Source organism: Diabrotica virgifera, chromosome 2 (genome assembly GCF_917563875.1).
Source record: "Diabrotica virgifera virgifera chromosome 2, PGI_DIABVI_V3a".
NCBI lineage: Eukaryota > Metazoa > Arthropoda > Insecta > Coleoptera > Chrysomelidae > Diabrotica > Diabrotica virgifera.
In genome coordinates, this window is record NC_065444.1 from 27,354,134 (window position 1) to 27,369,119 (window position 14,986).

A 14,986-nucleotide genomic window follows, 5' to 3' on the forward strand; every position below is an offset into this window, starting at 1 on the left:
AGATGTTTGATTCTGTTATGAACCAATAGTGTTACACCACCCACAGGTGTTTGTACTCTTTATGGAACTGGTAGAACATATTATGTCCAGACTGGAGTATGGTACATTGTTCTCCTAGTGGTCTTGTTTCACTTAGACAAGGACATCTTATTTGATCACAGTTAGTTCTTCTAGTTCATCCATTCTTTCAGGTGATTTGAGGGTTGTGGCATTGAAGTTAGCCATATAATTTTCCTGATTTCGAAGTTTTAATTCTATATATTCAGAGTTTTGCCACGCCCCCCGGTTTCCATAAGCTGACCTCCTTAGAGGTGTGAGATTGAGCGGGATCAGATCCAGTTGATTCAAAACTCGTTTAGGGTATGTTAGCCATAACTTGCCACGCTAGCAAAACGGGTTGCAGAGTGTTGGGGGATATAACGAAGGGATTTGAGGTTTGGGCCTAGTTTGCTCAAAGTAGGGAGTGGATAAAAAAGCATTGTACATTATTAAATACAAATAGAAAGTTTTTAATCAAAATTAATAAAGACAGTCTCATTATTCAAAATCTCATTTGTTTTTCAAAAAAGAAGTAAAAAAATTTTGACGAATTATATTAATCATCATTCCTACTTTAAAAAAGTGTTTTTTACAGGCCTATTTAAAATGGACGTTCAGAAGTTAGTTTAGCAATCACAATTTACAACACTTGTTATATTTTTGTTTTGCAATTATGTATTTAGGATTTTAAAATCACCAATCGCCAAAAACTAATATTAATCAACATTTATTAGAAGTGCTAATAAACCATGTACAAAAATAATTATACAAAAAGTAATTATGTATACAAAGTGATTTTGTAATACTTAAACCTAATAAAATAAAAAGTTTTCTCTTTACAACCATGGATGCCATGCCGGGTCCATTCGACAGAGATTATCAGGACTGTTTGCAGCAGCAACCAATGTAGCAACCTAGAATTTAAAAAAAATGTGATTTAACATGGTCAATTTATATTATCTTGTCGGGCATTTGATGACTGAATGCCTTTTCTATCAGCATAATGTCCTACACGATTGGTGGTGTGCATAAATGACCCCACCAATGCAACCAAAGGGTTGTATAAATACCTACAAAAGACCACCAAAGCGAAGCTAAATAAGCTTCAACGACAAACACTTAATCATAACAGGCGAGATTGTCTACTACTTCAACCATCTCCATGGAGGTCATGCTTGGCCTTCCTCTATTACATATATGGATGGCGAAATAGGCGAATGTAGCAGCATACAGAAGGCGGATAAGACGCGAGAGAAACCAAGGCTAACCCTTAGTGAAAAGTGCAGTATTACCCAACACCCGCTTACATTTTTCTGTAAAGTCCAGGAGCTTTTCTGTAAGTACTGCTCTATAAGCCAATGTATTGTTGCTCGTATCCCGCTCCTAGGAGGTACATACTTTATTCGAAAAAGTGTTTAGAACGCTCCACCAGGTTGCAAATTTACTTGGTGAGTGTCTCATGTTCTCCACATAAGACGAGAACCAGCTTCTAAAGTGGTCGATTATGAACACTCTGATTAATAAATCTTTGTCGAAGCAAGATGCAATTGGGTGTTGAAATAAGAAGTAAATGGAGAGATACAATTATCTTATTTTGATGCACAAACATTGTACAATCATACAAATTACTAAGTTTAGAAGGATACTTCGCTATGTCTTGTTTGCGAATTGAGTAGCCGAGTGTCCAACTTGGACGTGATAAATGAGAATAAAAAAAAAATTGATTTAACGTAATAAACGTAGACCGTCCAACTGTGAACGTAATAAGTGAGAATCGAAAATCGGATGAGAAAACAGTCTTTTATATAAGACTTTCACCAAAAAGGAGAAAAATAGGTTATTTGTTGTGGGTTTGTGGTTTTAAGTTTTGAAGCAAATAAAGCGTTTTTTTTTTTAGCCGAAACCTTTTAGCAGATGTAAGGACAAAAAATGTATATAATGACTTGAATGACCCTGGATTGAAATCTAGATTATATTAACTACATATAAAATTAGCGCATTGGGTCACTTAAATTGTTTTTATGAAGCTTGAAACAGCTTAAACATCGACTTCTAACGGGAACAAAAACGGATAATAACATATTTACGACAGCCAACAAACCTTGTGAAAATAATAATTTTCTAATAAATAACTAGGTTAATTGATTTACGCAGCAAACCAATTGGCGAAAATTTGGAGCCCCTTTTTTTGTTAGAATATATTTGTAAGCCAAGGATAGATTGAATGTTCCCATTCTATAGTTTATTTTTTAACCAGGAGGAGTAAACTAAAAAGACAGATTCACACCCAAGAAAGTCACTAGAATAATAATCAAATAATCTTTTTTTTTGGTTGATCTAGTCGGCCCTCAACGGTAATCCATAAATATTATATTAAATTAATACGTCGCTAAAGAGTTCCAAAAACAACTGCTTTTTATATAAAAGCAGACTAACAATCTAAAAATTAAAGGAATAACACAGAAAATACAAAAACCGTTGATATAACTTAATTAACCTATGAAATGTCACTAGTGTCAAAATCTTATAAGAGTGGAGTAAACTTGCCTGCGGTTAGACCAATTACAAACAAGCAATACAGCGAGGTAAATTTGAATCACCCCTCTTGGTTAAAAAACAAACCATAGATGTAGTAGAAAGACGTAACACAAATCTATATTAAGATCCTATTAGTTAAGAAATATTTTTAGGGATATGTTACAAAGTTGTAACAGATACAAGTAATAGATACATTAAAAGGAGATCCAGGATAGACCAAATCATGAGAGAAAAAGGATAAAAAATCAAGAAATTCAAAAGTATACCTCAGACGAGTAGTAGAAAGTATTTCGAACAAGGCAAAAATGAAGAGATTTCCTTGATACTTATATAACAACTCCCGTTATTAATGTTATTTAAATAAACTGGCGGTATTCACCAATTCATTTATACACTTAAAGTTTATAAAGTAACTGTTTATAATTTTAAAGAGTCAACGATTTGTAATAAAAAAATGTTCGCTTACCTTACTATCAGTCCCTTCGAATTGTGCTAAATTGGTAAGTCTGTTTGAAATAGAAGTGACTGCCTTATTTACCATATTTATGATTTGCTCAGAGGCGTCATTCATTTTTTCGGGGTTATTTAAGTCTTCGGCTTTTTTGGCTCTAGCCAACATCATTTCATCTCTGATAATAGGTTTCAAAATTGACAATACCTAAAAATATTTTATTATTCATACGATTCTCGCTACTTAGATCTACTATAAAAAAAACGTTTCCAAATTAAACTAAACAGCAACAGTTTTGCACCACCAAAAATTATCCTCATTAAACGCTTTTCTTTACTTCAATAATTTGCATCAAATCTTTAGACGTTAATTTGACTGGCTTTTCTTCAATGCAAATGAATGAAAATTTGCAGATATATGCATTCGCGGGAACAATACACGAATAGTCAATAAAAAAATTATGTTTATTAATCGTTTAAATAAAAAAAAACGATTTTAATGGAAAATGCTTAAATTCTCTTGTTTTTACAATGTAGAAACTTGAAACTTTTACGGATTGTACCTAATGATATGAACTATACATAATTTCACTTTTTACGTTAATTGTTTACGTTATGCTTCATAAATAAACAATAAAGTTTCAAATTTTGAACGCTCATATATACTTTATATATAAATCGGCGTTTATTCGTGTCAAATTTCAATACGATCGAAACAAAACTTCAACCAAAACTCGAATTCAAAAAATTCGTGTTTTTATCGTAGTCTTAGAAAAACCACCGGTAGAGACGTTTTGTGCTACAATTAACAGTAGAATTCGTTTTGTCGTATTAATTAATTAAACGCTTTTCTTTAGTTCAATCGTTTGGGTCAAATCTTTGGACGCTAATTTGACTGCCTTTTCTTCAATGCAAATGACTAAAAATTTGCAGACATATGCATTCGCGGGAACAATACACGAATAGTCAATAAAATTTTTTTTGTTTATTAATTGTTTAAATGAAAAACTATTTTAACGGAAAATGCTTAAATTCTCTTGTTTTTTACAATGAAGAAACTTGAAACTTTTACAGATTGTAGCTAATTATATGAACTATACATAATTTCACTTTTTACGTTAATTGTTTACGTTATACTTCATAAATAAACAATAAAGTTTCAAATTTTTTGCCGATTCCGACTACTTTTCATGTTTGTACGTCATATGTTTTATACATTTAATATGTATAAGATATGTATATGATATATTTTAATGTTTGAAAAGCGTAAGACTAAAAAATAAAAAAATATGAAAAAATATTTTTAAGAAACGCTTTTCTTTAGTTACGAGTGACTAAAATTAAACATATAAAAATCCACTAAAAAGCAAAAAATAAAAAAAAATAAAAAAATTTAACACATTCGTTAAATAAAAGCGTGGTGCGAAAACCGCTTATTCGATAAAGACGCGCCACGCTTTTCTTTGACGAATGTGTTAGATTTTTTCAATTTTTTTTTTATTTTTTGCTTTTCAGTTGATTTTTTATAATATGTTTAATTTTAGTCACTCGTAACTAAAGAAAAGCGTTTCTTAAAAATATTTTTTTCATATTTTTTTATTTTATAGATAAACGGATTCCGCTATTTTTTTATTTTAGATTTTATCTTTGGTATTTATACTGTTGGACAAAGGTTTACTCAAACTTCTGTTTTGATCTTATGCCAGATGAAAAAAAGGAAATGTTTTTCTTATGTTGAGTTTGAAACGCTCTGTAGGGAGGATAACTGCAGTTTCTATATCTTGCAGGAAGCAAGAAGTGGTCGATGAGATCTTAATCTTATAATCCACCGACAATATTCCATCAGTTCAATAGGAGTCATGCATGTACTGTGAGGGGGCCAATTCAATGTCTGACAATATGGCTATATTTCTTTCTGTGTTAACGGTTAATCTCGTTAGTGACATTCTATAACAAAACTAAGGTCTCGACTCACCTTAAAATTGGGATATATGAAACATCTTGAAGTGGCTATCATTGTGGTTGTAAGAGGACCAGTCACTCCAATCGTAGATAAATATTCAATAATATTAGGAGTCAACCGAAAAGGCACAGGTCGAGTTGTATCCAATTCACCTATAAATATTAGAAAATTTATACAAAAGTGCGATTAAATTATTCTAAACGTTTTAAAAAATATATAATTAAAACAGTTTTAAAATACAAAAAGTTTCCAATCCATCCAACCTTGAAATTCCAAAAATTTTACGGAATCCACATTGCAGAATTCCTAAAACATTGTGGGACATACACAAGAAAGTAAATTCTTAAAAATGTAAATGTAAATTCTTGTGTATAGCTAAGTAAATTCTACTCTGATATCCTCAAAACGGGATGTGTACCAGCGGGATTAAAAAAAATACAAAATAATTACAGTGCTCAAACCCAAGGATCCCAAAACGTGGTGGAAATCTACCGCCCTTGAAGTACTAGAACTTCAAGAATAGGAACTACTTTAGAGGCTCATGAACAGACTCGGCTCAGTAATTCTGGAGAGTTTACCAATGGAACGGGCTGGGCTCCGTAGCCATCGCAGCTGCACAGATTAAGTGCTCAGCCTTACCACACATACAGAAGCCGGTTTTCAACGACGTTTAAAGACTACGGAAGCTTACATTGATCTCACTACTGCTTACGACACCGTCCCTAACAACACAAAACATTCCAGGAATGTACCGGGTGTCCCAATAAGAATGGCTCTCGGCCATATCTCAGGAACCGTTTATAGTAGAGCTTTGAAATAAAAAATTTTATAACAAAAGTTGCCTCAGGAAAAGCCTGGAAATTATTTTCATAATTGTGGGACCACCGCTAGAGGGCGTAATTGAATATCAAAAATTAAAAAATTTAAATTTTACAAAATTTTCCTAATGAAGGGGCACTGAAAATCCGATCGTCGTATTCTTCATAAAATTCTACGCATATTTGATTTGACAAGTTTAGGTCTACCTTTGGAAATAAGAGGTGGGGGTGAGTGGGAACCTTGTTATGAAAAACTGGCTGTGAGTCCGGTTCTGCTTAATCAAATTTTGCAAACTTGATCTTGTTGAAGACAGATCTTTTTCGTCAATGTAAAAGTTATGATTTCGAACCAACTTGCTGAGTACTATGCCAGCTAGAAGGCGTTATTTAATTTTTTTTTTAAATCTAGTGTTCCTTGGAAAATATTAAATACAAACATGCATTTTTAATACCATATTACAAAATAAGACAAAATTAGCAACAGAATAGCGAAAACCGCATGTTAATACCTTTTTTCTATCTCGAGATATCTTACAAAACGTGTAAATTTAAAAACATAACTGTTACTGTCACCGGTGAACGAAATTCATTAAAAGTAGTGTGCTATGGAAACAACAAAGAAACATTTTCCAGCTGTCAACGTATATTAGGTCTTTTCAACGCTTCTCATTTGTTTTGAGCCTCGTTCATATCTCGTATATTAATATTATACACGGATTATACGGCATATGACAGAGGCTCGAAACAAATGAGAAGCGTTGAAAAGCCCTATTACAAAGAAATAAAAACAACTATTTAGTGATGTTCACGTAAACGTTCAAATTTTTGCCCATCATTTTCGTTGCAAACATTTACTCTTTCAAGAGTAGATTGAACAGCAGTCTCAATTTCTGCTCTCGATATGCTTTGAATGGCGTTTAGTATTCTCTGAATAATGTATCCTAGAGTAGTGTATGATGGGCAACAATTTGAATATTTAGGTCGTCACTAAGTAGTTCTTTTTGTTCTGTGTTATATTTAATTTAAATAGTATTGTTTCTCTTTATATTGATGTTTTAATTAATTATATTTTTATACGTTGACATCTGGAAAATGTTATTTTGTTTTTTTCCACAGCACACTACTTTTCATTAACTTAGTTTACCGGCGATAGTAACAGTTATGTATAAAATTTACACGTTTCTCGAGATATCTTGAGATAAAAAAAAAGGTATCGACATGCGGTTTTCGCTATTCTATTGATAATTTAATCTAATTTTATAAAGTATGATTAAAAATGCATACTTGTATTTAATATTTTCCAAAGAAAACTAGATTTCTGAAAAACATTAAAATAACGCCTCCCAGCTGGCTTATTACTTATTAGGATGGTTCAAAATTATCACGCTTACATTGAAGAAAAAGATATGTCTTCAACAAGACCCAGTTTTCAAAATTTGATTTAGCAGAACCGGACCTACAGCCATTTTTTCATAACAAGGTTCCCACTCACCCCCACCTCTTATTTGCAAAGGTAGAGTTAAACTTGTTAAATCAAATATGCGCAGAATTTGATGAAGAATACAATAATCGGATTTTCAGTGAGCCTTCATTAGGAAAATTTTGTAAAATTTAGATTTTTTTATTTTTGATATTCAATTACGCCCTCTAGCGGTGGACCCACAATTATGAAAATAATTTCCAGGCTTTTCCTGAGGCAACTTTTGTTATAAAATTTTTTATTTCAAAGCTCTACTATAAACGGTTCCTGAGATATGGCCGAGAGCCATTCTTATTGGGACACCCGGTACTATCAAAGTTCTATTAATGTTTGAATGTCCTGGACATTCAAGGAACATTCGGTGAACATCTGATTAAATTATTGGTGGAATGTTACCACAAGACATTCTATGAACATACTACCAATGTCCTATATTTTAAGAGAGGCCATTTACTATTCAATTTGCATTCACTTTCAAATTTGCCACGCGTGTATCTATGTATTAGGCAATCCAAACCATGTGACTTCTGGTTGGCATCGTTGGCATACAAAAAGTTACAGAGGTTATCTATTTTTCATTGTTTATCGTCGTATTTTGTCTATTTTGGATTCATTTTGATTTCGTTTGCTGTATTTTGTGAACTTTATAAACTTTACCACAATGCAAAGTGATTATTTAAGGAAATTATTATTGGAAACTCCAGATGTTGGAGTAGTTGGAGAAAGGTAAGGGAAACAATTTCTATTTACTGTTAATTTTTCCCTGATATTTATCAATATTGATGAATTTTGCAAGCAATAACATTATTTCTTTTATTGTTTTAGATATTTATTGAAGCTGAAAATAATTGGGGATTTAGATCCATATACAATTCAGTCAGAATTGGATTTTACAGTAAAGTGCATTCCACCAAATTACTATTATAGATATTTATACATATATCTGGTGGAGTTTCACAGTTACTACTCTAAGCAGCAGATGAAAGCATACAAAAGCCTTCAGGCACATAAATATTTTACAGCTGGATTTGTTTTTAAAGTTGGAGTAAAGTTGGAAGTCACGAGCAACAACTTCATAAGTACCTACAAGAATATTGAGGAAATCCAGCTCCTCGATACTACTGGGCAAACTAGAAGATTGAAGAGGACAAAGCCGTTTGAACTAGTTTGAGTGATAGGTGATAGTGAAAAGCAGAGCATAGTGCTTGTGTGCCCGTGTATGTTAGAATAGTGCAGGATCTTGTTGGATTAGATAAACGACGCTATGGAGTAAGCTCTTCATTTTAAGGAACGGTAGTAATTTAGGTTAAATTAAAATTGCTCATTGGTCAGTTATGACCAGATTGTAATTGTAATGTACAATTCAATACAATGAATCATCATCGTAGTGATGATTATGGAAAAATGACAAGATTTTGTGTAATAAAAATGTTTATATTTATCAAAGATGTATTATTTGGTATGGCCACATATACTTCTGGTATATCGTCGGTGATGTGACAATACCTCCTATCTGCTTTTTCATGAATTTTGTAGGAGACAAAAAAACATTTTTAGGGTCATCTCCTGTTTTCACATGTAAATTTTGACATGTTTTGTAGTAAATAGATAGTTGAATTTACTACAAAACATGTCAAAAAATATCATATGAAAATAGGAGGTGACTGTAAAAAAGTTTTTAGTCTCTCTTACAAAACTCATGAAAAAACAAATCGGAAGTATTATATTACATCAGCGACTATATCCAGGGAATGTATAAAAAATATACTGTAAATGTCCAAAGAACATTCGTAGACATTCATGGAATGTTCCAACAAGACATTCAAGGAATGTTTAAAATGCTGAGAGGACTTTCCTGGGACATTTAGGGGACATTCTTGTGCTTTTGAGGACATTCCAGAAATGTTCTCAATGTGTACATTCTAGGAAGATACATAGAATTTTTGGTGTTATTAGGAGTATGGAGGCACAGACGTATCTTTAAATTTCTCAATACTATACTGCGTACCCGAGTTGCTACCTTACTAAACAATATGCTCTGCTATAGGTATGTTCAAATATTATCCAGATTCAGTAAGGAAATTACAAAATGGGCTTTCTCAGGATCGGTGATTGCTCCAATTCTCTTCAATCTGTATATTATATCTGGCATTCCTTCAACGATGGCAAAGAAATATGCATATGCTGATAAATTAGTACTAATCGCCAACACTTTACCCATATATTGTACTATATTTGACAATAACATATACATAACCTACATACACTTAAAAAATTATCTGAAATTTTTACCTGTACTGTCGTCCACGTCAAATTTAAAATAGGCAACGTTCATCAGTCCAGAATCTTGGTGCAAGTACATCATATCTGGATTAAGCCTCGTTAGGTGAAATACATACTCAGCAAAACAGGCTAAAGCCAATTGTAATGTGAACTAAAAAGATAAAATATATATAAGGTACGGATACAGTTACGGAAAAATTTATAGTTGTAGTTGAGTTAAAAATTTATAACAGCATTGATACAAGAACTAATATAATAATTGACATAATATGCTAAATAGCCAACCTTACCATTTTCCTAAACTGCCAGTAATCTGTTGCTGATGGGAATGTTTGAATTGCCCAATGCTTTATAATATTTCTTGGTATTTTACTCTGCTGTATACCTTTAAGAATATCTCTGTATACTTGATGACTCGCCTTTATACCTCTACTTTGGACTTGAGCTAGTCTTTCATAATAATACTGAATCGGTTCATCGTGCTCGATACCTACAACATATTTCAAACTTAACGAAAAACCAAATAATAAATATATAGGGAATTGTATTACTTAGTATACAGGGTGTTTGGTAGGTCGATGGAAATTTTTTAAGGGACAATAGGGGACGCCATTTGCAACATTTTTTGCTAATAATGTTTCGCTCAAACTGTTAAGGTTTCCGAAATAAAGTTATTTGTCAATATTCGAAAATAAGGCTGCTCGTCTATTTTATTTTTAAAAATAATTATCTAAGCGAGATACTTCCCTGACATACAAAATGCCTTACGTATTACTTGCTCAGATTGCAAAAACCCTTCGTTGTTAATGCAACTCCAAACACCATTCGGATGTCAAAACAGTAAAACGCACCTTTCATACGCATACAATAACCATATTTATAAACCAAATTAAACCACTTCATAGCAGGTAGTTTGTTTGTTAGCATAGCAGGTAGATTTTTTTTTGTTTTTGATTTTTTTTGGTATGCGTTCGGAGAATGATGATAGCTGATGGAAATTGTATGCGAAGAGTCAGTGTTGTAGGTTTACATTTTTATTCCATTCGTAAAACAGGGACGTAGTACGCCTAGATAATTTTTAAACGTGAAATAGACGGTTGTCGAATATTGACAAATTTAACTTTATTTCGGAAACCTTAACAGTTTGAGCGATACATTATTAGCAAAAAATTACCAAACACCCTGTATATAGGAAAATTTGATACTAAATGAAATCCGAAAATATTTTGAACTACTAACCTAATTTGGTACAACTCTTTTTAAATATATCTAGGAGTGATACAGATGCAGGATTGTCTTCTACCAGTCTTATCTGTTGTGAAACCGCAATTACTCTCGGTACTGTGTAATGCAAAAATCTTCTAGCAGTTTCCTAAATAAATAGTAAAAAAATATGATGAATATTTATAAAACAAAATTACAAATGTGTTACATATCCACCATTTACTACATATATTATATTCATCATGATGATAAAAGTTATAGCGAGTATTTTTCTAGGTACCACTGTATTCTGCACGCAAAGACAAAAATAGCCAATAGGTTCATGTTTCCGCCCTTCTCTGTCCTGCGCAGCTGCAATCCATTTTGTCGCTATTCTTTTAATGTCGTCTGTCCATCTGGTAGGTGGTCTTCCACGACTTCGCTTGTCTGTCCTTGCCCTTGTAAGAGAATAGACCAATCATATTGAAAAAATGGGAATATTTAGAGCAATAAAAGCATAGAGGATAAGATGATATGTGCACATATTTAGAAGAAAGAAGACCCAAAGCCAACCCAAAGACTACTACAATTAATAGAGGCAAACAACAAACTTGAGATACGATTGAGAAAACAGGTAAAAGTAGTAAGAATATACAGGTACGAGGGTAAGAAAGCAAAAGCCAGTAAAGAATAGTTAAAGAGAACATGATACACCTCCAATATAGACATCATCCAAAGATACCAAAATAAGATACTACGCATACTGTCAACACTTATTGTCAATGTAGCCAGATTGTGTGAATAAATTTGCAAAAATAGAAATTATTGCATATACTAAAATAAGTCTCACCTTTTGTTTTCCTAAATACAAATTAAGCATCCTCAATAACTGTAAAACTCTTTCTTCCCTTCTAGCATCTGCCAGACCTGAATCGTTTACTACTAAGTAAGGATATATTTTGCCGTTGTGGCCTCTAATGTATAATCTTCTTGCCGCAGCGTTATGTTTTTGAACAACGTCAACCCTTGGCATGAATCTAGTAATTCTAACGAAATAATGATTGTGTTTTGGAAGCAAAAATTCACCAGGTAATTCTACTTCTGCCGTTTTTAAGGTGAAATTAGACAGGAAACGACATTTCTCTTCTATTAGGCTTGATCTAAAATATATGGTTTAAATTGTAATACTTCTCCATTTTTTTATGTAAATATATAATATAAATTATTTTTATTACAAGCAAATTGGAAAACATTAACATGCACAACTGTGAAGTAGAAGAATGCTGGAATGAAATCAAAAACGCATCCAGCAAACTGCCAAAGAGTCTATTGGCAAAAGGAAAACAAACACCAGCGCAATAAGAAACAACAAACCATGGTTTTGTCAAGGAACTCACAGAACAAAAAGGAAAATGATATCTGTGTTACAAAATACCGGAACGCAGGAACAACGCGCCATCTATAGAAACCAGAAACAGAATAAATTCGCGAATAATAGCAATAAAAAGAGAGCATTGGATCAAGTTCACAAGTGACATGGATCACGACATCTACGGCGCACAATACCGATTTTTAAAAAAGGACAAAGAATATGTCTGAACAACTACAGAGGATTAACTCTCTTAAATACGACAATGAAGTTATTCACAGGCATACTCAAGGATAAATTAGAATCACAGATAAAGAACAGCAAGGATTCAGAAAAGACAGGCTGACGACGGACGCAATATTTGCTATGAAACAAGTGAAAGAGAAGTCGATAGAATATAACAAACCCGCATATATCGGCTTCATAGATCTAACAAAAGCATTTGACAGAGTCAGACTTAGCGATATATTACAGAAAATTAAGCAAAAAAGGATACCGGCAAACATTTAGTGCAGCAGATATGTGAAACAATTGTGCATTTAATGATAGAAGTATATAATTTGGACTACATAAACTGCACATATAAAGGTTCAAATTTAGATATGAGGCTATCTCAGATTTTGCCTTTTACAAAAATGGCGGGATTCAAAATGGCGACTATACATTGTGACTAACAGCACGATAACTTTTGAATGAGACTTCAGATTTCAACCAAATTTGGTATATAGGTTCTTTTTTTGATGTATAAGATCGAGGTCTTGAACCGGAAGAATCGGTTTACCAGAAGTTTTGTTTTTCCTGGTTTTTATGTAAAAATATGCTGTTTTTTTTTCAATTCTTTCACCCTGTATGTATTAATTTTTCAAAAAGTTAATACCACCATTGAAAAAAACGTAAAAATATTTTTTAGGAAATATTTTTAACTTTTTAGTTATGTTAATTACCATTTAATAAATGCAAAACGTATCTTCACATGTACCTATATGCGGCAGATTCGTGCAACTATTATCAAGAATTATTGTGCATTTAATGGTAAAAGCATATAGTTTGGACCACATATACTACACATATAAAGGTCCAAATTTAGATACGAGGCCATCTCAGTTTTTGTTCCTTTTACAAAAATGGCGGGCATTCAAAATGGCGACTATACATGTGACTAATAGCACGATAACTTTTGAACGAAATGTCAGATTTCAACCAAATTTGGTATATAGGTTCTTTTTTTGATGAATAATATCGAGGTCTTGAACCTGAAGAATCGGTTTACGAGAATTTGTGTTTTTAATGTTTTTGTATGTAATAATATGTTGTTTCCTTTTTAATTCTTTCACCCTCTATATATAAATTTTTCAACAAGGTAATAACGCCATTGAAAAGAGTGTAAATATACTTTTTAGGAAATATTTTGAACTTTTCAGTTGTGTTAATTATCATTTAATAAATACATAACGTATGTTCACATGTACCAATGGGCGGCAGATTCATTTTGAATGCCCGCCATTTTTGTAAAATATTAAATCTGAGATGGCCTCATATCTAAATTTGAATCTTTGTATGTGTAGTATGTGTGGTCCAAATTTTATGCTTCTACCATTAAATGCACAATAATTCTTATAATATTATTTGCACGAATCTGCCGCACTTAGGTACCTACATGTGAAGATACGTTATGCATGTATTATTTGGTAATTAATATAACTAAAGAGTTCAAAATATTTCCTAAAAAATATTTTTACGCTCTTTTTAACGCCGGTATCACCTTTCTGAAAAATTAATATATACAGGGTCCATTAATATATACAGGGTAATTGAAAAAGAAACAACATATTTTTACATAAAAAAAACAGTAAAAACACAAATTCTGGTAAACCGATTCTTCCGGTTCAAGATCTCGATATTATTCATCAAAAAAAGAACCTATATAACAAATTTGGTTGAAATCTGATATCTCGTTCCAAAGTTATCGTGCTATTAGTCACATATGTATAGTCGCCATTTTGAATGCCCGCCATTTTTGTAAAAAGAACAAAAACTGAGATGGCCTCGTATCTAAATTTGAACCTCTATATGTGTAGTATATGTGGTCCCAATTTTATGCTTTTACCATTAAATGCACAATAATTCTTATAATATTTGCACGAATCTACCGCTTGTGGGTACATATGAAGATACGTTTTGCACTTAATAAATGGTAATTAACATAACTAAAAAGTTAAAAATATTTCCTAAAAAATATTTTTACGCTCTTTTTAATGGCCGTATTAACTATTTGAAAAATTAATACATACAGGGTGAAATAATTGAAAAAAAAAAACAACACATTTTTAAATAAAAACCAGGAAAAACACAACTTCTGGTAAACCGATTCTTCCGGTTCAAGACCTCGATCTTATACATCAAAAAAAGAACCTATATACCAAATTTGGTTGAAATCTGAAGTCTTGTTCAAAAGTTATCGTGCTATTAGTCACATATGTATAGTCGCCATTGTGAATTCCCGCCATTTTTGTAAAAGGTAAAATCTGATATGGCCTCCTATCTCATTTTGAACCTTTATATGTGTAGTATATGTGGTCCAAATTATATGCTTCTATCATTAAATGCACAATTCTTATAATATTTGCACGAATCTGCCGCACTAATTGTCGAAGTCATAAAACAAATTAACAATAACAACACGACAAAAATTAAAACAAATGACACCACTACGGCCAAAATACCAACACCAATGGGAATCATGCAGGGAGACAGCCTCAGCTCATTTCTATTCAATATGCTAATGGATGAAATAATAGAAGATGTGGAATCGCTACAACTAGGATACAGACTTGGTCACAGTA

General features: G+C 32.3%; 1 protein-coding gene across 3 annotated transcripts in view; it reads right to left on the reverse strand.

The window, feature by feature from the left end:
- Positions 1–750: 750 nt before the first annotated feature.
- LOC114332931 (transcription-associated protein 1) overlaps positions 751–14,986 on the reverse strand; it is a 206,440-nt gene continuing 192,204 nt past the window's right edge. For all 3 annotated transcript variants that reach the window (XM_028282723.2, XM_028282721.2, XM_028282722.2), the window contains 7 exons: positions 11,625–11,934; positions 10,811–10,943; positions 9,862–10,061; positions 9,581–9,722; positions 5,003–5,142; positions 3,044–3,235; positions 751–953 (listed from right to left, as the gene is read on the reverse strand). In XM_028282723.2, coding sequence (XP_028138524.2) covers positions 876–953; positions 3,044–3,235; positions 5,003–5,142; positions 9,581–9,722; positions 9,862–10,061; positions 10,811–10,943; positions 11,625–11,934 — 1,195 coding nt within the window. In that variant the 3' untranslated portion in view covers positions 751–875. The remainder of the gene's footprint in view (positions 954–3,043; positions 3,236–5,002; positions 5,143–9,580; positions 9,723–9,861; positions 10,062–10,810; positions 10,944–11,624; positions 11,935–14,986) is intronic.